This window comes from Pelecanus crispus, chromosome 3 (assembly GCF_030463565.1).
Source record: "Pelecanus crispus isolate bPelCri1 chromosome 3, bPelCri1.pri, whole genome shotgun sequence".
NCBI classification, from domain to species: Eukaryota; Metazoa; Chordata; class Aves; order Pelecaniformes; family Pelecanidae; genus Pelecanus; species Pelecanus crispus.
This window is the reverse complement of record NC_134645.1, coordinates 124710916-124736044: the sequence shown is the minus strand read 5'-3', so window position 1 is coordinate 124736044 and position 25129 is coordinate 124710916. Positions and strand designations below refer to the sequence as shown.

The window sequence follows — 25129 nt, the reverse complement described above, 5'->3', positions numbered from 1 at the left end:
TTCATCTTTGCAACCAATGCAAAAAGTTAAACCATGATCTTACAATGTCTCTTTGTTACCCTTTTCTTTAGCTGAATCCACAGCGTTAGCCTGAATTGAAACATGTTACTTCCAATACTGAATGCTATTTCCAGTATTGGGGTTGAACAGCACAATAGAAAGTTCTGTACTCTTAATATCACTTAATTGGCCTTTCCCAAGGTATTCTACAGCTGCACACACTCTGTTTGGAGCGAATACCCTTGTTAACACCTATCTTCCTTCTCCAACAGTTAGAACAGGGCTGATCTAACTATTCAGCATGGTAATTGTTACCTCTGTTCTGGGTATCTCGTTAGAGATTCCCTATATGGTGCATAAGTGGAACATTCATAGAGTGAATTTTCAGCCCTACAATTAAATTGTGCACTGAAATCATCAGCTGCTCTTGAAACTTTTTGATGAACACATTTGCCAGAACATATTAGGGTGCAGCTTTATTTGAATTGGGTTATTTTATCCTTTAGCCAGATTTTCTCCTTTTGAGATCTGTTTAGTATTTAGTTGGTGTTTGGAAGCCTGACTTTTTGTCTTTTGTTGGCAAAACTGTGTGATGTATTTGTTGCATTTTTTCCCAGTCTATAGACTATTTCATTTCTTAATTATGTAATAACCATTTTAAACATTTACAGGCCAGAGGGAAAAAGAGGCAGAAAGGATGGTTCCCTGCCAGCCATGTGAAATTACTGGGTCCAAGCAGTGACAGAACCATATCTGCTGCTCCCTCAGGTGAAAAAAATTAGTTTAAATGTCATTTAGAGTATTTTATGTAACTGCTTCAATTGTTCAGATACTAGTCTGAATTATGTAACTAGCATAATATTATGTTTAATGGCCGTATCTGATTGTGGTGTCACGGTGGAAGGTAAAGTCCTAGTCTGAATCTGGGTCTTTTGACAGACATGTCCGTTCAGCTCTTATCTCTGTCCAAGAAAGGTAAAAATCTCACAACTTCTTAATCAAAACAGTTCTTCATGGGGGTCCTTCCCTAGCATAGGCTATCCTCTACGTACCTTACAACAGAAAGTCTCAGTCATACAAAGACGTTTATATCCACAAATCTGTGAGGATCAGCAGTCCATCTTCTGTGGCAAGAGCTTTTTAATTTTGCTGAATGCAGTAAGGACCCACGCTCTTCTCATTTGGAAACTCCGTGTTTCCAAATGCTAGCAAAAATCTTACAGAAAACTGTCAATCATTGACAAACACCTTGGAATTGCAGGCACTGCTTCTTACAAGGAGGGAGACTAAGCAGCAAATTTCCACTAGATTTTTCCATTTAAATGACCGGGTACAAATGAGATTATTTCACAGAAAAGGAGCTTTTTTTGGTTCTGCATGCTTAAATTGTGCTGCTCTCCACAGCTATGATTTGCTTGTACAACAGCTTCCTGGGTATTACTGGACAAAACTTCCCTTTGACTAAACTAGCAGCTTACAATTTGCTAATGCACGTTTCCTCTTTGCCATGTTTTTCTCACAGGTATCAGCTATAAGATAATCATAAGAGTCATACAGTGTTTTGGGTTGGAAGGGACCTTTAGAGGTCATCTAGCCCAACCCACATCAATCAAACTCACTTTCTTTTCTGAGCCAGTAAAAGAGATAGAAGCATACTTGATTATATTTTAAAATGCTTAGAAGGTCAACAGATGCTATACTAACTGAACCAATTTGCTATATAAGTGCATAGATATATAAACTGGAAATAAAGATTACTGCCCAGCCCAATTAAAAAAAAAAAAAAAAAGGTAAAAGAAAAGGGAGGACAGTTCCACATCAAGATAAGATCATGTGGCATTTTTCTTATGTAACAGTGTATGTGAAATTGTTTCTTTCCTGTGGTTATGTAAAACACTGAAAAAACAGTGTTAATACTTGTGTAACACTATTCTGCTGCTGTTTTTTCTTTGTTTTTTCTAGTGTGTCAAGTGATAGCGATGTATGATTACATGGCAAACAACGAAGATGAGCTCAGTTTCTCCAAAGGGCAGCTTATTAATGTACTGAGCAAAGATGATGCTGACTGGTGGCAAGGGGAAATCAGTGGTGTGACAGGTCTCTTCCCCTCAAACTATGTGAAGATGACCACGGATTCTGATCCAAGTCAGCAGTGTAAGCAACTTTTATTTTTTACTGATTTTGTTACTTCATTTCAAAGGTGCATTGCTGCTGTTCTGCTTTGTGGTTGGAGTTTGGAGTTCCAAGCATCAGCTGAATTTATTGGTACTTTAAATACTCTCTTTAAAAATACTTTACTACAGCACTATGTACTTCAAATGCTCTTCTATTTAACCTACAAACAACCAGCATGTTGCCAACCAGCCAGTGTGTGATAGTAAGAGCACTAGGGTGAGCTAAAAATACTAGATTTGGTAGGGGTTCCCCTTCCATTAAAGATGCTGTTGTTTGATAACTGACACGGACTGGGAGTCAGTGGAGGCATGCTGTGCTTGATTATAGTACTTGCTCGAGTTTTGTTAAATACAAAAAAGTGTCTGCTGTAGTCATCTTTAACTTATATTTAAACTATTTGTCAGTTAAGTAAAAATAACCATAGAAAGGGTAGGAAAACAATTCTAGCATTAGCAAGTGATCTCTCCTATGGTAAATATGCGTGTCCTGGCTCCCAATAATCCAGCTGTCATCCAGTTCTGAGAAACGAGATATATCGAAACACACCTTAAGCTGAAAATTATCAGCAGCAGGCTGAGAACTGAATGCTAGGATATACACCTGTCTATCTGACAGTGAGAATTTTCTCTGTCTTTTTTGCATATAAACACAGTAAAGGTTTCTGGTGTCTCCCCCTACACGCACACCCTGGTTTTTTTGGCCCCTCTCCCCGGAGAAAATTACCACTATTTTTATACTCCCTCAGCTTTTCATCCTGGAGCACTGTGATTAAACAAACTTTTATGTCAATCCATGACATCAGTGGGTTTGGGAACATATCTTAACATAAAAGTTGCTGCTTTGACAAAACAAGCCTGTCCCTTCACTTACTATGTTTTCCCTAGGCATCATTTGTAGTTTTCCCAGTATAAAAACATGCATCCAGAAGTCTGGTTGAGGTAGACTCTTAACAGCCTGTAGCTAGTGTGTAGGACCAGTTTGCACTTAAGATTTGATCAACATAGTTGTGTTCTTGCAGAAGACTTCACAAACTCTGTCATGAAGGTACAGCTTGGATTGGGAAGTTAAAATATTTTCCCTGGGTAGCTTGTTATGGTACCTGGGCAAAACACAGTATGCACCATTCTTGAGGTTTTCTTTTTAGCTAAATTACATCTGTGCTTGCATTCTTGGTAACATACTGATTTTTTAATGCCTCTGGCTGGTGTGGCTTTGATGTCAAAAACTTCTACATTTAGATCAAACTGAACGTTCTTTCGATTAGTCATTAAAATGATCTTTTGAAAGTTTTTTGTTGTTTAAATAGAGACAAAAATCTCAGGTTTGAATGAGTAGACTAAATCCAGATGGGCTATAAAATTAAGATTCTGGCTGTGTTATTAAAACTTTCTGAATTTTCAAAAATAATAGAGACACTAGCTTATCACACCTGGTGTGTTTCCATTCAGAGTTATGTCGCTGAGTGTGGTAAGTGCAAGATTATTATATGTACCGCTAACTTTCAACAAAAGCAGTGTTAAGATCAAGTTGTAATTGGAAGCATTTGATGTGATGATTAAATTTTTCTCATTGTTTGCTGATATGTCATTAGGCTGTCTTTTTCTCAGATTTCAGTGTTGTGGAGTAAAAATATTTCCATTCACATCAAACTGTGTCTGTGTGAACAGAATTTTCCTTTGAAAGTACATTGACAAAGGTCAGCCAGTGGCAGTCACATGAGCAGACGTGTACCGGCTCATCTGTATGTTGTTGTTAAACTTTGGTTTAAGAACTAGTCTGTTTGCTATGAAGCAGATCTACCGGTACTTAATTAACGAAATCTGCCTGCTGGTGAATGAAGAATATGTTGAATCTTTTTTAAAAAAAATTCTCTGAGTATTTCAAATAAGCTAGTTTGTCTATCAGTTTTGTGCTGGGATTTGCCACTTTTTTGTGATATTAAAACATATGTATTTGGAAACTTCAGGAAAAATCCTGCTTAAAGTCCAGAGCCCGCTCAAAATCAGCATGGCTCGTTAGCTCAAGCACAGCATTGTACAAATACCGTTACACAGATTTCAGCTGGGCTGCTTTCATATGGTGTGAAGTCTGAGCTAGTAAGTTGTGTTAGCAGTAAGCTAGTGCTGTACCATTCTTCAGTAACCAGAGAAATACTTGAATATGTACTGATTGAACTTTCAAACTTTCTTGGATTTCCTTAAACTATTTTTTGCTCTTATTTAAATATAGTGCAGAAACTATCACTAGTATTCTTGAGAAATTACTGAGGAATTGTCCCACAGAAATGTTGATGTGGCCCTCTAGGGACCAGCTTGGAGATATGACAGAATATAATTTTAAAAATGCATTGCCATATTTTAAAGAATTATTAATCTGAGTATTGTAATGTTTCTGTTGAAGAACAGCAGTTTCTCCCACTGTCTCTTGTAGACAGTCAAATGTAACGGTATTTGAAAGGGAGCAGGCAGATTTGGTTTACTCAAATAGATTTGCGCCCTAGGAAAATTCTGGTTTTCCCTCAAATATAAACTCTGTTATATGGACCACCTTTGTACCCAGAGTCTTTCCTGGGGCTTACTAGTTATAGCTGTAATGGCAAACTTCCCTAACAAAGAAGGAACTTAGGGCAGTGAGATGTTTCTTCTTTCAGGCTGCTGAAATAGGTCTCTGAACAGAATGAGCAGTGCTGACGAGATCACTTTTCCTGTTGGTGTAGCTGCACATCCTGGCAGCAGGTCTCTGCAAGGGGAAAAAAAAAAGTCAATGAAGGGTGTCATAGGTGTGTCAACAGGTCTCTTAAATACAACTGAGTCCTGATGATTGCAGAACACAAAATACTTGAGAGTCATGCTCTCAGTGACCTTGGTGATGGTTAGACTTACTCATGTTTTAATGACATTTTAATAGTCCTTTTTCTAATGTTTGCACAAAAATCGTCATAAAGAATAAATAAGATACGCAGGAGGTTTCAAAATATAAATAGCTATAAATTTAAGGTAAAGGAATATGCATAATCTCATCATCTTCTGTTCTTTGAGTGCTTGCTCAATAGCTCTTTCATGTATTGCCAGTACCCATCTAGGACAGCCTACCTTCCCACTCTTCCCAAGGGGTGTGTAGGGCGGAGTAGGCAGGGTGCACTTACCACTTTACAGTTCTCCCCAATGACCTGGTCTGGAGATAATTTTGTTATTTCAGCCAGTCTTTGTCTGCCTTAAACAGTTACTCTTAGAAACTTGTTCTCTCCTTATTTGTTGGCTTTGTCAGCGAGATAGCTTTTCAGTTTGTCTTTTTATCCATGGGACCAGTCTGAGCCTTGTCCTTATATTCTCTTTAGTTGAGATTTTCTCCCCTCAGGTACCTCAGATGGAGGCAAGACAGATGCTGCAGCTATGTCTGTATACTTGGTTGCTGGATGTCTTTTAGTGTTAGAGATCAGTTCATCTCTCAGATGTTCTTGCTGAGAGCTGGGTAACTCAGCCAGGTGGACATACCTATGTTCAGTGTGCAGAAGCTTCTAATTCATCTTATCTGAGGCATCTCATCTCCCTTGGTGGGACTGGTCTTTCATAGAGCTGAATGTTGTACCAGTTCTTTCTACTGTAATGTACGTATAGTTATTGTTTCTGTTCACTCTTTTTTTTTTTTTTTTTTTTTTCCCCTTGTCATAGCCCAGCATTGCTGCAGTTCCTCAGGCATTTTAAGTTACTCCTTCAGGTGCTCAAATGTGAGCTCCAGGTAGTCCCCATAGCCTGATAAGCACCTCCTTCCCCCATTAAAGCTGTCTGCTCTGCCTTCTGCCCATGCAATGGCAAAAGCTGGTTAGACTGGGAACAAATCCTCTCTCCGTAGACTGTTCTTGACATGCATATGACGATGTGAATTTCCTTAGGTGCAGACTTGATGTTTATAGTAATGTCACTAGATCTACTAATTTTTTTCCTCCCCAAACCTTACTTGTAGATGTCACACGTTAGAGCTCTATGTGAGGCAAGTCCTGTCCTTTCAAAAACAAGGATCTGTATTTCCAGAAGTTTATCTCCATGCACAAAAGATCATTAGTAATTCCTGTCCATCACTGTAGTGAATGAAGCTGACTGGTTTTTCAAGGGTTTTCATAGTGAAAAAACCAACTTCTGAACTGGCATTGCTCGTGGCAGGTGCACTTCTGTGTCTATATATGGACAACACATTTTGAAGTTCTCTAGTTATTGCCAAGTAACTTCTCTTTATGATTATGGAGTAAGAGTTTGTGGTATCAGTGGCTTTGAGGTGTTGCATGTTGCAGGTCCACATTAATTTTTTAACACATGAAGATTAATAGTTTATTCTAAGATTTTACTCAACAGCTCCAGATTTTTACCCCTTTTACTAGGGATAAAATATGAAATCAATCCCTTAGTCATTTTGTATTTCTCAAACTATTTGGTGAATGTCAGTCAGGCTTGATAAAGCTTCCAGGTTGAAATCCTGGGGTCTGGAATAGGCTCCAGATTGCCCACAAGGTGTGTGCAGCTGCAGCCCACGTCATATATCTGCCTTTAACCTGACTTTGCAGTGCCTCTTCTAGACCCTGTAGACCTTGGTTTCTGATGGGTATATTGAGTGATGTGGTACTTCGTACTTCCTACTTCCTGGACATACATTACTAGAGACAAGATTTCATTTCTTTTCAGGCTTTGAGCAGAGTTGAACTGGTTAATCTTTATGTGCCAATATGAGTAAATTCCAGCAAGGCTTTTCTTTACAAGTTTAGTTTGTATCTGATTTTCTAATGTCTCATTAGAAGTTTCTCAGGAGAAATCCTGGCTTTGTTGAAATCTCAGGGAATTTTGCCATTGCCTTTAAAAAAACCCTTTAGAGCTTGACCTTGTGTTGTTGAGTCTATATAACAGAAATCTTCCTTGGGAAGAAACTATCGTCTTCAAGTGAATGAGCTACGAGTGTTTTTCAGAGTCAGCGATGGCTGGTGGCTAGTCGCAAGTACTTAGAACTGTGTTTATAAATATGAAATTGCAAGAGTAGAAGCTCATGATGTCTGCTTTCAGAAAGTTGAATGTTAGTCATTCCTTTCTGACTTTTTTGGTGTTGTTCTGTCTTTGTCCATAGAACTCATATGTTTCACTCTTCAAATTTATGTTCATTTTATCCTTCATTTTTTTTGTTTTTTTTAGGACCCAATGTTGTCTTCCAGTGTGAAAGCACCTCAGAGACCCACTATCCAAGTTTGACTGTAGCGTGGAGGCAGGGTGGCCAGCCCTGCTCACATATCTCTGACACAATCCTTTTGCTTCGTTTGAACGTTAGATCCAGTCAAGTAATTAGGTTTTTGTGGGTTTTCTTCTAATCTACAGTTACAGTTGATTTGTAAAAGCAGAAAGGATAGTGGGTCTTTGTGTGGCTTTCACTGCTGTTCATTCTTGTTTCCTTTAGTATTTTTCTTTGGTATTGATTAACTGTAGATCATTAGCATGCATATCAAGTTATCGTTTGCATGGTGGGATTGCAGACACACAAAGACCCACTATTTGCACAGTTTATCTGAGCTGTTTTGAATGGGCAGTTGTGTTCTTTTAATGTTGTAATGTACATACTTTGCAGAATTAAAATGTTCGCTGATCACTGTTCTAATGGACTTGATTTAATCTCTTACATGTTGAGCTTTTAAAATTGGCAGCCTACAAGGCTCATCTGGAAAACAAACCCTACCTGTCTCTGCTGCTGATAGTCACTGTGATTACAAACATGCTGTGAGATCTAAGATTTAGATCTGGTGCAGTCCATCCAGCCTTTTAATGCCCTTTTTAACTGGGGAAAGAACTATTAAGCATAAAGTGGAGGATAATTTAATTTTTTTCTTCCTTCACAGTAGTACTATAGCAGGAATTCAGGTTGTTTTGGCTCGATATGTCCTATCCCTAAACAACCTCCTTCCTTCAAATACTTTATTCTGATAATTCATATTTGCTTTCAGTTTTAGCAAACATGTACTAGTTACTACAGTAAGTACTTATACGGCCTCTGTGCTACTAGACCCTTTCCCTGCCCCTTTTCTCCATTACATAGTTAACGGTACTGAGTAGTGTTTTTATCTGGCTATGGTCTGCAGTGACTTAAAAGTAAGAACGATCTGAAAGCTATTTCTGTTAAATAAATTAGCAGCCTAATACATAGGTAACGTCGATAAAGAGATGTTGCCAGAAAAGAAACACTAACAGACACCTGGAGCTGAAGGCAGAGCATTTGGGTTTAGAAATGGAACTATATTCCTCAGCTCAAAAGTGGTCCTTAAAGGTACAGTTGTGGCATGTCAGCAGCACGGCGCAGTGAAGGTGCCCACGTTTTATTAGTTTGGGGGGAGGGAGGGACCAGGACTTCAGGACTATAACCCTGATACAGCTTGAAATAAAAGGATTAACTTAATAGCAGACTACTCGTCTGATTAAATAGTTCTGTGCTCCTGTAACAACAGGAGAGGTCTAGTAGACGTGGTATTTAATTTAGTTGGTTTCCTGAACTTGGTTACAAAACAGCAAAGGTCACTTATGCAATCAGAAATGTTTACAAAATACTGTCTGTTTACTGTATATATATATATATATATATATGAATGTTGTGAAGGTACTATCAGGAAAAGGTCAGTCCAGTTGCAGAGGTGTGAAAGCCTTTCTCCAAAACTTCTATAGAAAGAGTGAGATGTTACGTATTTAATATACTTGATCAAATAATGTATATGTGCCCTTTAGTTCAGAGAGATATCTTTTGTGCAATATGGACTACAGCAATGTGCCTACATAAAACTACAGATGGATTTTTATTCTGGATGTATTTTGTCTAAACCAATATGTTGTTATAGAATGAAACCATGTTATTGTAGGCAAATAATGTGCTAGATGATTCCTCAAGTATTCTAGCTGACTTGATTTCCTTATGAAACTATATTGTAAGTATTCCTACTAAAGTATGCTAATCACCCTGAATTGCCTTGTCCGAATTTCTGACTTTGAAACCCTGTTTAACACAGGCTGCACTGTGTTGTGCTACACCAGTGGCATCAAGCAGTCACTTACTGTAGTCTAATAAGTAGGTGGTCTTATAAATTATCCCATTTCTGAAAGGCACTGTTAACCTGTGGGATTTGAGCCAAACCGACTTCTCAGTCATCAGTGACAGTTTGCCTTGAATGCCAAATTGCTACTAATTGTCTTTGAAAAAACGAAAACCAACTTCACATCCTATCTGGGATGTTCTGGGAAATAGTTACATGGCATTTTCCAAAACCAACTGGCATTCTACCCATTTTTTAACTGATACAATTGGAGATTAGGGTAGTATTAGGTAAAGTTTCACACAAGTGGTGTGAAATACATAGTTGGGTATGTAGATAGGAGCATTGATAATTATTGAAACAGCTGCCCCTCAGTTTGAACTGATGAGTATTGAAATGAAGCATTTGGGGCTCCCACAGTTACCTTCTTGTGTTTCAGTATTACCCGAGTACACTCTAAATTCTCTAACTGTAATAGCGGTAATAATAGTAATACATCTTAATAATTCTGATTGGAAGAGATGTAGCCCCTGCCTTCAGTATTTATCTCTACTGCAAAAGCTGCCTAACACAGCTCAAGCACAATCACCTGAGAGCTCTGCTCTGTGTCACACACTGGTGCAGAAAGAATTGTATACATACATTAGATCATCGATAGGAAAGACTATGCCGAGAATGTATTTAAGGCAAGATTATTTTCAAATAATCTTCTGTTTCACTGAAGAGATGTAGCTAATAGAAGCTGGGTTTAAATCAGACTTTCTCTTTCAAAAATGTTACTTTTTCTCTGGTTGTGTGCAGTCCACTCCCTCGTTGGTAAAAGTCCGTAGACTTGGGTTCAGCTGTCAGCCCAGCCAGCCGAGTAAAACTAGCGTTGAAGTGTTCATCCCTTATTTGGGTGAAAAAGGTAGGCTTTGGAACTAAGGACAAGGTGGAAACGAGACCTACTTGTTGAACTGATGGTCCCCAGTGAAGGGCTGAGAGTCTAAATGTTGCTCAGACCTACACAAGGTTAACAGTTAAAACTGAAGCCAACCAGGAAAGCAAAATATGATGTTGCCTGCAGCGTAGTACTTGCTTAATATTGTTTCCTGTGGGCCAGCAGAGAATAGGGGCCATGGTATAATTGGGTGTAAGAATGTAAATGACGCTGTAAATGCACAAGAACAGGTACTGAAACGCTTCCAGATTTTGTAACTGTCTAGTTTGCATAGTGGACTAACAACCTACAAAAGCATAGTTTTACAGCTTAGTTTACGGAGCTGAGTTCCTGCTCCAGCAATCGGATCCACGCAGGCAAGTCTTGGGCCACCACCAAGACCCGGTTGCAGGGCTGGGGTGTGCGAGTAGTTGGTGATCGTGAAGGGCTGTGAAAGCACACAAAGCGCTATTGTAATGTCAGTGTTAATAATGTTACACTTAGGAGTGCAGAAGGCATAAAGCTCCATCAGAAATGTTACATGCTGATAATTGAAACGTCTCCTACCAGTCATTGAATATTTATGCCATCTCGATGCTTGGTCAGATCGTATCCCTGTGTGATTTTCTTGAGTTGGGATGAAAACACCTGTAAATAGGTCTGCTCGTAGGAATGCCGAGAAACGTTGGCCTGTAGTAGTGTTGGGAGCTGCTACGGGGTTATGCTACTTTAATGTAATGAATGAATAAAACTGCTACGTAATGGTGTGTGCTGCCTTAAAATCTCTTTTGTTGTTCTTTTCAAGCTAGAGTATTAATGTTGGGGGATGATTGTTAAGACATGCAAATGCAGGCTATGCTTAGCATGAGGCAATTGTTCATCTTTGTTTTTAAACAAAGTTGTAAGATAACTATGCAAATGTATTTTATTAAAGGGACACATAAAAGGATCTAGTTTGTCTGTTGTGGTTTTTTTTTGTCCATCTGGGGAGGATTTTTTCCCATCTGAATAGCTTGGTACGAGTATTATGTTACCTGGCTCTGTGACGGAGCAACTTGATTTTGTTTTTTACCTCTTGAAAATTGAATCACAAATTTCTTCTGTTGTAGCAGAGAGAGCATATTGCATTTACTGACTGGGGGAGATTGGATAGAAGTTTTTATTATGTTTCCCAGGGCCTGATGGAAACCAGCCTTTCCATGGCAGCAAATTTCTTGGATTAGTTCCTTTCACAGGTTTCAGTAGGCACAGAGGCTACTGACGGTTACAGGCAGTGACAGGAGTACCTTGCAAGTGAATTAGCCTTATGTGTGTCAGCAGAGATTGTAAAATGTGCCATGATACCATCAGTCTGTTCTCTGGCTGTACTAAAGGGACTGTTTTCATGCCAGCCCATGGTACTTAAGGTGAGATGTAGTCTTTCTATGGTAGCTTGGGAAAATAGAGGCAGGCTAATGCGGGGGGGGGGGGGGGGGGGGCGGCAACAACAACTTATCTGCTGTTTCCAGGCATACCAACTGGCTTGAGCGAAAAAACCAAAAATAATAAAAAAAAAAACCCTACTACAACCAAAAAAACCCCCACCTCCTCGAAAAAAAACCCCACAACTATAAACAAACCAAGCTATTTCCATACAAATGCAGTTTATACAGGCCACCTCTACCCCTCAATAGTCTTCACTGGTGACCCAAAGCAGTGGTGCCTCTGGTATAGATAGATCCTTCAGGACAAGTGCCTGAGCTCGTGTTTGAGGTTTAAGATGTTTTTCCAGAGCTGTCATTTTTTAATGTGTTTTTTTCATTGTTTGTTGAGTGGGGAAGATCGTTGGGGAAAGGGACGAAGCACGCAGTGCCCAAGCAGATCTGGGCATCTTTGAAGGCCTTTTATCCATATGGTTTTTTACCTCAGTTCTCTGGAACTGGCTTTTAAGTGAAGAATTTTAATTCACTCCCCCTTTTTTAACAAAGAAAAAAATGGAAAATTTTGTAAATGGTGCTAGGTCTCGTTCATCTTTCTTTCATTGGAGGATTTCTTGTCTTCAGAAAGTGTCATTCTTCCCCTTGAACGTACTCAAATCCAAAATATGTCAGTAATTGGAAAGGTTTTCTCCCCCAGCACCCCATGTTTTTCAGGCATTTGAATCTCCTGCAGAGGAGAACATCCTTTGACTGTGAAACTCAGTAGTTTTTCATGCAGGGTGAGTTTTGTTAGTAGGAAGAAAGTACTTCTTGTTCAGGTATATTTGGAGAGGGAAGTATAATTTTAACCCTAATTTAGAGACTGGGATCTCCTGTTTATAAACTCTTCAGCTTGTTTTACCCTGCTGCTGCGAGACAGTGGCTTCCTCGTCTTGGAGAGCAGGATTTATCACAACCGGCACCACAGTCCTAGCAGGCATTGCTCTCTTGCCATGCCCTAAGCATCGAAGGTACCAGGCAGCCGCTGCTTGCTCCGTTAGATGTTGTTCTCCGCAGGGAGCTAGGCAGAGGATGCCCCATGTTGCCTGAGCAGCCTGGCAGTACCCTGCTCTTGGTGGAGGAGGCAGGCTGGCTTGCCCGCCAAAGGTGATGTGAGCCTCTTACCAGGCAACAGAGGGAGGTGAGCCCCCAGCACGGGCAGCTGAGAGTCCCCTCTGCAGGCGCTCCCCAAAATCCCACTGCTTCTCGTGAGCTGTATGGGGAGCTTGGGATGAAGCTTCACAAGACAGAAGCTGAACCCAACAGCTTTCTCCTGCCAAAACCGGCATTTTTACTGCTTCCACGCACATTCCTGGCCGCTAAACCAGCAGAGAACTACTGTTTTCTTTTTCCCCCCTCGGGATTCATTTGCTGCCAGGGTGTGAGCTGGGAGTCAGATAAGTGCCAGAATTGATGCAAGGAAAGGAGGGAACAGGAATGTGGGAGGAGAATGGGTAGAGATGCAGGTCCACCCTTTCCGTACCAGTGAGCCCATGAGTTGCTATGGCCACTTCGGGAAAACACTGGCAAATGCAGTAGGTAGGTTGTTTTATTCTCTGTCTCGTTCGCCTTTCTTCCCTTCAGATCCAAATGCCTGAATTCACCCTCTAAAATCAGATGTGTGATTGCATACTGCATTTTTATGCCAGTATCATCAGACGCATCAAAATTTGGGGTGTTTTCACTAGTGCTTACTTAAATATAAAATAGCACTCATCCGTTCATCCCAAAAGCTGACAGTCCAAACACAAGGTTAGTGCAGGAGCCAGTTAATGTAACTGCATTTTTGTATCTGATAATGAGCTTATAAACCAAATCTATTTTAGGTGCATAAAAAAGGCCTGTTTTCCTTCCAGTGTTTGCTTCAACTTTAAGTAGACAGCATGAGACAGACACACATCCGAGCGTGTGGGTTGTTCTGACAGCTGTGATATAAGCACACGGCAACAGGAGCTTCAGTCCGTCCCTGCTTATGTTGCAGGACTGTACCTTGCAGCAGAAAACAGAACCACGTGGTCAAAGCTGAGACTTCCAAATCTGGACAAATAAAGGCTGGTTATGGTGCAAGCCCTTGATTATCCTAAAATTTCATGTCTTAGGAGCCAGGCAGGCTTAAACTTAGTCCTGTACAGGCTAAAGAATGACGCTAGAATCCAGCAATAGCACACGCTGGCCACAGTCCATCTTGATGGATTAAGATACCTAACTTCACAGGAATCACTTTGATCTGTAACTTCGCTTCTTTTTCTCATCCAATTTTGGCCTGATTGTAACTTTGGGAATAACTAAGGCCAGAAGCAGCATTCTGCATGATCAAAAGAGCTGCAGTCCCAGATCTCTTCATAAAAAGTGGCATTTTTTCACATATTGTCGGAAAGCTTAAGATCTATGATCCTCCTCAGGGGGACAAAACAGAACTGAAAAGTCATGATTTTAAATCTAGCTATTGCCTTTACTGGTTTACTTCTTTGTGTTGTTCAGAGGGTTTCCCTGTTAAATTACTTCGAATGATACCATAAAACTTCATTTGACAAGCGTTTCTCTTTTGCTGAAGGATGCTGCTCCTTCAGAGCAGCTCGATGCCTGTGCAGCAGGAAGTGCACAAGCCTGGGAGGTTCCCATTAGGCCACTGTCACATCAAGTTTAGCCAAATGTTTAGTGTTCCTTGGGTTTTTTTCCCAAAGAATTTCTTAGTAACTCATTTTCATTTCATTATTTAGAGCAGCCTTCCCATAACCAGTTCTATACATTGGCAGTGAATAGAATAAAGTCGCGTTCTAGTGTCCTAGACGTGGTAGGTGACAAGGGAGACGCAGCCCTCTGTGCTGTCGGTCACGCTGCCTTTCACAACACCTGTAAACTTTCAAAAAGTATCATTCCTCTAGAAATGCCGGATCCAAATGAGTCCCTGCGATGTCCTTTCTGCTATCCTGCAAAATCCACAGTTCACGTCGTATTAAAATCTGATGCCATCACATCAAGTGATAGATGTATGTTCTCAAACGCTCTGTAATTGTTTCTTTTTTTCATTTTCCCACCCTGCTACTTTGCAGTACTCTGCTAGCACGTGATGGCTAACAGAGGGATCAGAGTTTGACTTTCTGTGCTCTCCCTTACCCATCTAAACATATTCACCGCTTCGTTTTTACCAGTTTTTGATTTGGTTACTAAATTTCAAACATTGTTGTCATGCTTACTAACATGTATACAGTAGAGAAAAAGCAGTGTGAAGCCGTAGGGTCTGCATGTTCTTACAGAAAACTTGGGGTTTGTGTCATTAATGTCTGTGTGTTCCTGTGCATGATTTTGATTAGTCATACTTGATGCATAAAAATAATCCAACATATTTCAGGCTCGCTTTGTTTCTAAACAAGAAAAAAAGTTGTGCAGCTGTGAAGTTATGCAACTATAACATTATGCGTTATAACTTTACAAATTTGTACTGGTGGTTTGTATCATCAATTAATAACCAAGGCAGAGTACTTTAGAAATGGGGTGGAAATTGAAGGTGCAATGTTGTAAGTCAGAACCAGACACGTTCTAGATGACTTGCATCTCACAAAAGACATTGCATAAGGTAAGAGAAAATCACAGTTTTGAAACAGTATGGCAGAAAAGGAGATGAGAAAACTCCTGAGACAAACGGAGTGGCAGGAAGTCAGGAATTCTTATTCTGCATCACAGCACAAGAACAAGGGATGTTCGAAGAAGTGAAAAGGTGACAGATGGAAAAATGACATGAAGGGGGGAGGGGGCTGATCGCTACATCACTCGATTTTGAAACCCGCTGCTGCTGTGGACAGGGTTCTACCACCGTGTATATAGTCTGAACCGTAGGCTGGCGTACAGTGACGCAGTTTTGTTAATTCATCAGATCTGATGGTCTGAGTGGGATCTAAACTACTGGCTTGCTTCTTGTAGGGTGTGCAGATCTCCAAAGCCTTGACACTATGCAACCAATGGAAAGGAAAAGGCAGGGCTACATTCACGAACTCATTCAGACGGAAGAAAGGTATATGGATGATCTTCAGCTCGTCTTAGAGGTGAGATGTCTTGGATGTGAAAATGCATTTGGAAGAACACCACCTCTGTCCTACTGAATAATGGCAATAGAGGGATTCTTACGAATTGTGAAATGCTAGAAGAAGAAAGTGAGGTGGTGCGAGCACCTCCTTTTCTAGCGAATATTATGTGCTTGTCCACCAGGCAAAAACATCACATTGTGAAAGCCATCATCTTACAAAGACCTTCCTATTTTCCAAATCTTGTTCTTAGGTGTTTGGGCTCAGTGTAAAGAAAAGATGATGGGCTGGGCTGGGTTGTCTGGCAAAGCTGCACAGGCTCATGACTGAAGCTGTATAAGCACCGTAAAAGTTTACTGTCTGCCTTCGTCTCTGATTTTATTTCTGGAAGCAAGACCACCTCACTAGGCAGGGCAGGAACTGGCCAGCATTAGGTGGTTTTGGGCATCTGACTTGACCTCCCTGTGTAAGCCAGCTATGTGGTGAAGTGTTAAAGGTGTTAAATAGCCTGGGTTACACAGGTACTCCGCTATCCAGAGGTACCGTGCTGAAGCCCCTGAAAGAAGCTGTAGTTCTGCACGCAGGTTGACCATGAGTGCGCTGGGTACGGGGATGGGTGTGATGCATAAGTGTAATTTGTGTAGCGGTTGACTCCAAAATAACGGGAGTGCTCTTCTGCTGAACAGTCAGCCTGCAGGTCCCAGTGCTTGTCCCGGCTTCACAAATGGTGATGCCGGTGTCAGAATGAGATCACACGCTTAGGAAAAATAGCGACAGCTGTCACAAGTGCCAGTAAGGAATTGCTTTTAACTTCTCCTGAGAAATTGGACACTGAGCATTCAGCAAAAGCGAAATCACTGCTAGGCTGAGCAAGAGGCTGATCTGCTTTTGTTTCTGAAGGATTGCTCACCTTTCTGATTTTTTGACTGCAGGTTTTCCAAAAACCAATGGCTGATTCGGGCTGTCTCACAGAAGGAGAAATGGGGCTGATCTTTGTTAACTGGAAGGAACTCATCATGTCAAATACAAAGTTACTAAAGTGAGTACTTAACCACTTTTTATGTTTTTGTCTTCATCTTTATTCTCCTGTTCCTTTCCCCAGGAAGTTTTCTGGTTTTACAGTAAATATTTCTGTCCTTCCTGATCATTTCCTGTGCATGCATGTATTCAGAACAGCTAAATGTATTCAGACTACCTCACAAAGGAGGAGTTGTTAAGAGAGAGAGGGGAATAAACAGCAATAACAGATGCACATTTGCTATAATACCTTAGAAATAGAGCCTACACAAAAGCGTGTGCATGGGAGGCGTTCTTCGCAGTTTTCTGCAAAGCAACCTTCTGTTCTCCAAAAGTAAACTTTGGAGAGACAAAGTGGCTAATGATTCACTGAAATGGGGTGCTGGTTGAATGTAGAGATTGATGCCAGTTATCCCAGAAACCTCAAAGGAGAGTCTCAGTCCTGCAGACCCCATCAGGCAGATCGTTCAGCTCAGCATGTCGTGCCGGTGAATTCCTGGGGGTTCAGGCTGGACCCTGCGCCGCCTGGAAGCGCCTGTGCTGTGTAAGGGAATTCACCTCACAGGCTTGCGTCCCTTCAGAGATGGATGTTGTGAGGATCTTGATTCAGGCCTCGCAGATTTGGCAGCAAAGTTGGATGGTGATTTCTTTTCTCCTCAGAGCCTTGCGGGTGCGTAAGAAAACAGGAGGAGAAAAAATGCCAGTGCAGATGATTGGGGACATCTTAGCAGCAGAGCTCTCTCACATGCAGGCCTACATTCGGTTCTGCAGCTGCCAGCTTAACGGAGCTTCATTACTGCAGCAGAAAACTGATGAAGATGCTGATTTCAAAGACTACTTAAAGGTATCTTATTCAGTAGCTTTTATGCCTTCTCCTTTCCTCAATGACAGGAGCCCGACCAGATCAAAATAAGCCAGAAGAGTAAAATCTTGCAAAATAGCTAAGAACCTTCTAAGGTGTATTTATATGATGACCATGGTTAACACTGTGTGTGTGTTTTATTTATATACCTGTCTTTCTCTCTAGCTAATTTATTACTCCATTTCCCATTCCATTGCTCGTTACTTCAGTGTAATGCTAACCCCACGAAGCTATGGTGCCGGTGTCTGCACCTTCCCAAAAATTCATGCTGTCAGAAAGGGTAAGAGTCTGTGGAGCTGAAATAAAAAAGCTGTTGTTCTGAACGCATTTGTGATTCAATGGGGCGTGCAGTGTGTCTGAACAGTGGGGTTGCAGCCGGGGCCAGAGGTGTGCCGTGAGCGTCACAGGCAGGCATGCTGCAGAAATAAATAAGGAATTGCTGCCATTCTGCAGCTGATGCCGTGGCTTTGAGGCCATGAAAGGAGAAATGCCAGAACTGTTGACATTGGGCATTTGTTTCTTTCATTGCTTCATTTTTTTTTTTTTTTTTTCAACCTGAGTGGAGCCTGTAATGTCAAAATAAAAGCTGGAACAATTTTGAATGTAAGGTTTCTGCATGAACAATGATCCTACGGCTTATGGTGGCAAAGCCTCCAAGTATAATGACAGTGCCGGCTTTCCTGTTTGTTCTAGATACAAGTATTGTTTGCTTACCAAAATATGTAAGATTTCTTGGAATGCCTGGAAAAATGAATCTGATCAGTTTTCAGTGCGGTGAGGCAACTGTTTCTTGATGAGTAATGCAATGTCTCTGTTACATGTCTGGGTTGCACCACAGAAACTCGCCTTGGACCCTCGCTGCAAAGGAATGCCCCTCTCCAGTTTCCTCCTGAAACCTATGCAAAGAATAACCCGCTACCCTCTGCTCATAAAGAGTGTGAGTACCCTAAGCGAAGTTTTGTAGGTGAATGCTTTTGAGTTTGATCTGGATAGGAAAAGCAAAAAAAAGCCTTGTCCCTTTATGGGGATTTCTCAGAGCATGGAGAAGTAGTACCTGCGCTTACCTCTGTTTTGATCTTGTTTTCTCTCCTTTTTGATCCGTACCAGATTCTAGAGAACACTCCAGAAAATCACCCTGATCACAGTAACCTCAAGCTTGCTTTAGAGCGTGCGGAGGAGCTGTGCTCTCAAGTTAATGAAGGAGTCCGTGAGAAAGAGAACTCGGACAGGCTGGAATGGATACAGTCCCACGTCCAGTGCGAAGGTCTTGCTGAGGTAGCTGCGTTGATACGCTGTACAGCAGGAGACTTTTCCGAGTCATTTCGGAGAGGCTGGGGGGGAGTGGGGGTCCTTGCTCATATCTGTTATTGGAACATGATCCACTGCTGAGCTCTTGGCAGAGAAGCTTTTATTAAATTCTGCTTGCAGCCATAACGTGATGAGCCCTCGCTGGTTTTGCATGATTTTGGCAGTGGAGAAATCTCATTTTATCAGCTTAAAACTGATACCGTTTCAACGGTTAAACGAACAGAAATAAGTCTTATCTCTGAAGTTCTGCTCGTGCTGCCTTTGGGCTAAGTCAGGTGTTATTATCTGGAATTTCACTTAAGTGTGTTTCCCAGGGTTTTCCTTCATGCAGAAGGGGCACAGAACCCCCCCAATGCCAGATTTTCAAAGGTATGTGGGGTTCAGGCTCCTGTACCTTTCAGGACAGCCTTCAGAATGAGGTGTTGTGACAGTTCTCCACTGGCTCTGTAAGGAACCAGGGCTTGACAGGCCCAGAAGGTCTGTCCTAGTTCCATCACCTAACCGTGCACCCTTAAGAGGTGACCTGGCTGCAGAACCTGGCAGGCTTTTCTTAAACACAGCTCTGGACAACTGAAAAGTGGCCATGAGGTAAATGCCTTTATCTAGTCAGACCCATGTGTATGTTGTTGGTAAGGCTTAAATCTACTTTAAGTTGGGAGTAGTGCTGATACCATGGCAGATCGTAAAAACAGTTTCCCTTCATTTGTAACTAAATTAATTAATTAAACAAAATAAAAGAAGATTTTGAGCAGCTTGAGCAATCTCCACTGTGAAGAGGAGCCAGAATTTGATGCCTGCATTAACGTGCTGCTACTAATGGGTTTTGTCTCTCCTAGCAACCGGTGTTCAACTCCCTCACAAACTGCTTGGGACCACGGAAACTCCTGCACAGTGGCAAGCTGTACAAGGCCAAGAGCAATAAGGAGCTGTACGGCTTCCTTTTCAATGACTTCCTCCTGCTTACCTACATGGTTAAACAGTTTGTCTCTTCCGGCTCTGATAAACTGTTCAGCCCCAAATCCAACTCCCAGTTCAAAATGTACAAAATGGTGAGTGAATCGGGGTGTCCCGTGGTCATGTTGATACAGTGGGACCTGGCTTTGATGAGGAATGCTGCTCTCCCTGCTGGGATTAGCCGTCTGGCCCCGTCTAACCATTTGCTGTCATACGGGCGTGTACTGGCAGCCAACATGCACGAATGCTGTTTGGCTTGGTCTCCGGAAAAGGACAGGCTTTTGTGGCTTGGTTTAATAAACACTTCTGTCCACATTGAGGCGAAAGGGCAGAAATAGCACCGTGCCTGAGCAGCTGAGTGGGATGTTCAGAAGCAGGAGCCTTGAGTTAAGCTTGCACAAGTTCCTGCAGCACAAGAAAATACTTGTCCTTCTTTACAAAACAGTAAGAGGTGCAAAACTTTAGTCTCTGTGTCCACACAGTGTGTGTTCTCAAGTTTAGAGAGATAAGTTTAAGTATCAGGGCTGCTTTCCAACAAGGGAACCTGGGAGATTTCCAGGATTTCCTAGCTCCACACTGCAGCTCTGCTTACACAGTCCTGCCCCTTTCACAACTCTCTTCATCTAGGAAGACAGAATGGAGTGTATCGCCAGAGTAGTTTTTCTCTCAGTCCTTTCTCACATCCTTTATATGGCGATCTGACTGTTCATCCTGTGTCCTACAACTTTCATTTTCCCTACAGTAAAACAATGTGTTTAAAGATCCTTGTAGAGTTTCCGCTTATTGTCAGGGTGATGCTGCCACAGTGATGTTTGCTTTTCTTTCAGCCTGTTTTCCTTAATGAAGTCCTAGTGAAACTGCCCACAGATCCCTCAAGTGATGAGCCAGTTTTCCACATATCACACATTGACAGAGTTTACACGCTTAAAACTGACAACATTAATGAGCGGTGAGTAGTGAAAATGCAGATCTGAGCTTGAACTTGTTGATCATGCCTGTAGGCTGTTTCCAATGAGCAGGCGTGGGAGGCTCTGAGTTCAAGAACAGGGTTTAGTTTCTTGGTCAGGAAGTAAACTTGCTTGACTCTCATTTGAATTACAAGTTTTCTCTGATTTTTGTTCTGCTTGTGCAGCTGCTCTTGCAGTGGAATCCAGCCACATCTACTGTTCCTTGACGTTACAGTTGTATAGAAGAATAGTTTAGGGCTGCAAAGTCCAGCATCCCATAGGTTCTTCCCCAGTCCTGGTCAGTCTTTAATGTGACCCAGCAGTCTTTAATAAAACAGCAGCTCCACTTTCATTTATTTAGGCAGATGTGGAAATGTGGTATAACATCAAATCTGAAAACTCCGTCACTTTAGTCCTTGAACTAACTTGATTTGTGATGTCTCTGAAACCCAGTGGGTAAAAAAGTGGCAAAAGAGATTGGGGCAGAGTTGCTGATACTGAGGAATTTCCTGCCTGTGGTATGACCCTGACCATAGGGATTGCTCTTTGCAGCACTGCCTGGGTCCAGAAAATCAAAGCAGCATCAGAGCAGTACATCGAAACCGAGAAGAAGAAACGTGAAAAGGCTTATCAAGGTACCTACCAGGTTCTGTATTTCCCTCTCATCCACCCGGACGCGTGGGCAGGGCCTTTTCTGGAGGACACCACAGTGTCTGTGCAGGATCTCCCTCTTCAGATCTATTGCCAGTTTTTACAGTTGCAACCAATCCATTTATTTCTGACTTCTTTGTTCCCAGCTCGTTCACAGAAGACCTCAGGAATAGGACGTTTGATGGTCCATGTGATTGAAGCGACAGAGCTAAAGGCCTGTAAGCCCAATGGTAAGTGAAGAAAACAGTGTCAAATCACTTACTCCTGCAACGTTTGGAAAGGCTTGCTGGGAAGAGTTTGGTGATTTGAGAAACATCGTGGATTCAGCTACAGCTTCTGAACGAATTAGCCTTTTAGTTTCAGAGGACTGAGTGAAGAACCAGCTCTGTGTTGCTCTAGGATGTAGGGATTGCCTGACCCACATTTTCTGGACAGGACCATCGATGTGTGTCCAAGCAGCCTCCAGACGGGGAGGGAGGTTTCTGCGCTGCAGAGTGTTTCACTGCTTGTTCTGTGTTTAGGGAAGAGCAACCCGTATTGTGAAGTCAGCATGGGCTCTCAGAGCTATACTACAAGGACCCTGCAGGACACCTTGAACCCCAAGTGGAACTTCAACTGCCAGTTCTTCATCAAGGATCTGTATCAGGATGTCCTGTGTATCACCATGTTTGACAGAGATCAGTTCTCACCCGATGGTAAGTGTAAGCATTTGTTTTAGAAGAACACTTTTTTGTGACTTGGGATACACAGTTCCTCACCATCAGTTCCAAGAGCCTGTAGATATGATTGCTTCCTGAGAAATGTTGTGTAAAAACAATGCCTCCTTACTCAGGAGGTTCAATAGCCCTCCAGAGCCAACAGCTCCGGGCAGTCAGATGTGATCGTACTCTGGCTTTTCTGTCAGACACAGAATTATTATTTTGTCAGACTGGGGAGACAGAGAAGTTGAAAGCAGAAGTTCTTCTCTCTCACTATAGGTGATATCCCAAAATGAGGTGCTAGGTTATATTTGCACAGCAACAGCTTGATAAGCTTTCTTTTTTTGCTTGGAAACGGAACATGTTTTTGGCAGCCGGTAGCTTCTAGTACTCTTTAAAAGGTTAAGTGCTTTTTCAGGGTTCTGACACACAGTTGATTATTTCAGATTTGCAAGGTACTGCCTTGACCTGAGTTGCCCCATGTGTACCTATAGCTCAGTCTTTTCTCCTGTGAGGTAACGTGACTTTGCTAGGCTTCTTCTCCCCATTGGACAGCTGAGTGTTGTTTTTTCAGTTCATGGTAAACTTTTAAATGCAGAGACACAGGCAAAGATGTTTACATACGAAATGGCTACAAAGAGGGTATACAATTTCTGAATAGGACTGTAAACCTACGAGTGGCAGTAGTTGCTCAAGATCATTGTTCTTGTGAAAAGAATGATACATAAGCCTCATTAAAAATTGGCTGAGCCAAAATAGTTGAAATTTTTTTTTATTGTCTTGGTAGCACCACAGCTGACTCGTAAACAGGTTCCATCACTTAACTCTGACCTTTCAGCTCTGAGCGAGAAGAACATTTGAAATTGTGTTTCTGAAAGGGAACTGTATTTTTAAAGCCTGTAGATCAAACTGTGACATAAAGACATGTCTTCCATCCTATTTCCATAGCATTTTTGTCTTCTAAAAAGACCCTTTTTTGTCACTGCTGGCGGATTTACACAGGGCTAAGGGCTAGTCAAACAGGGAGCTTGAGAGCAGTGCTCTGGAACTGAATACATATTATGCAGCATTGCTGCTTAACCTGACACTTTCAGATTTTCAAAGCTTAATGTCTTTGCTTAATGAAATTTCTTATTCATTTGCCCAACAGATTTTTTGGGTCGCACTGAAGTTCCAGTAGCAAAAATCAGAACAGAGCAAGAAAGCAAAGGCCCCACAACTAAACACTTACTGCTGCATGAAGTTCCAACAGGTGAAGTCTGGGTGCGTTTTGACCTGCAGCTCTTTGATCAGAAAACACTCCTCTAAGAACACTTTTTTAATTTATGAAGGACAACTGAAGCTGACAGCCTGAACATTTTTTTGTAAAAGATTCCTTGCCCCACGCTGGTTATTAAGCAAGAGTTCCTGCTGCTTCCGTATTTCCTCTTAGTTACTGGTGGCATTTAGTTCCTTGCAGCGTTCAAAGTTGTTGTTGATCTATGCAAACACAAATGTTACTGTATATACAGTACTATAGCTCAGTGCCTTTTTATTATGTTCGAATATATTGGGTTTGGATGCCAATGTTTCCATTTTCAGGGCCATAAAAAGTATTAAGTAGAAAAGTGGCATCAAGATGTATGTATATTTTACCACTTAGTCTAACATATAGACTGAGGAATGGTTTAGCTCGGCACTAGAATCATTCCATTTGAAATCTGAAAAGTGATATCCACTGGAATCTTCCCGTCTCAGGATGATAGTTTTAAAGATTAAATGCTGAAGAAGCCTTAGCACTGGAGAAGTCTCCGATATATTGTATATTCTTTAAGAATCAAGTGTAGTTCTTTACTTGACTTAGTTCTGCACTGAAATCAGTAACTGCTACTTGATTTTTCCTTCTGCTTCAGTTTGATTCATCATTCTCTGCTGAGACAATGTGGTGAAGAATAACTAGAAAAAAATATTTTAAGTACTGTGACCCACAATAATGTGGAAAAATACTCTTCAGCTTTTGTTTTTTTCCTAAATGTAAGTTATTTGTGTACATTTCCTCGGTCTTGCAGACCTCCATGTGAATCTTGGATATTGCCAACATGTATATAGAGAGTAAAATATAAATTTATTAATGTAATTTGTCTACAGATGTTTATTGATGCATAGTGATTTTTAAAAAGTATATTTTATACTTTTTAAAGGGGATTGTGAAATAATGAGAAAAACTGATAGGATTAAATTCAAGAAAAGTTTATTACAAGTTTAAAAGGTTTGCTTGGGGGGAACTGTCACCCCAACAGGAATCTGTAAAATGAGATTAGTTGAAAGCAAAAACTTTCTCTTGGCACCAGAATCAGGGATGGTTAAAAAAAAAAAGTTTGTTTATAAAGGGTTTAATACATTGTAACCATTTTACTGCCTCCTTAAACTGCTTTGTTGAAAAAGCACAGCATGCAATTCTGAGCGGCGCGTGCCCTTGTTTTCCCTGGGTGCAGCAATAGCTCCTGACGTCTGACAGTTTCACTCCCAATTGCCATCTGTGTCCCCTCCTGTTACAGGGCTGAGTCAACCTCTGTTACTTTTAACAGTTTTCTGTGGTTCGGTATTTCTAATCCTAAATAAAACTAAATCTTGGCAACTCTTGAGAGATTGTGTCTGTACAGTGGGCGTTTGGAGCTTCTTGAACAAGCATGGAGAAAATTCTGTTTTCAGGCTTTGACACCAGAGCTGCTGTGCAGTCACACTAGCAGGGAGACAGGGACCACACTGGAGCAAGAGAAAAACCCACTTGTAGGGCACTGGCAGCATTTGTTGCTCAGCACCGACTCTCTGAAAAGCACTGGACATTTTGTACAAGAACACTTACCGTCTCCTCTCCCCTAATTATTTCCTGCCTTCTCAGAACAATCAATACATATGTTAAAGTTTGATTTACTGCTTGTACACTGCCTCCAGGAGAAAGTCCTTTGGAACCTTGGTAGTACTGTAACATTATTTGCAAATAATATTTTGCAAGACATTCACTATGGGAGTTCTGATAAAGATTTGAACAAACCAGCCAAATCATTATTTCCTTATCAGTGCTTTCTAAG

General features: G+C 41.3%; 1 protein-coding gene across 1 annotated transcript in view; it reads left to right on the top strand.

Annotated features, from left to right (window-relative positions):
• ITSN2 (intersectin 2) overlaps positions 1-24841 on the top strand; it is an 89348-nt gene extending 64507 nt beyond the window's left edge. Inside the window, exons 27-39 of the mRNA XM_075707530.1 lie at positions 672-768; positions 1963-2154; positions 15521-15642; positions 16554-16660; positions 17299-17482; positions 18339-18437; positions 18608-18775; positions 19645-19857; positions 20590-20711; positions 21262-21344; positions 21507-21590; positions 21882-22055; positions 23209-24841. Of these exons, the coding sequence (XP_075563645.1) occupies positions 672-768; positions 1963-2154; positions 15521-15642; positions 16554-16660; positions 17299-17482; positions 18339-18437; positions 18608-18775; positions 19645-19857; positions 20590-20711; positions 21262-21344; positions 21507-21590; positions 21882-22055; positions 23209-23366 (1803 nt within the window). The 3' untranslated portion in view covers positions 23367-24841. The remainder of the gene's footprint in view (positions 1-671; positions 769-1962; positions 2155-15520; positions 15643-16553; positions 16661-17298; positions 17483-18338; positions 18438-18607; positions 18776-19644; positions 19858-20589; positions 20712-21261; positions 21345-21506; positions 21591-21881; positions 22056-23208) is intronic.
• Positions 24842-25129: the final 288 nt, after the last annotated feature.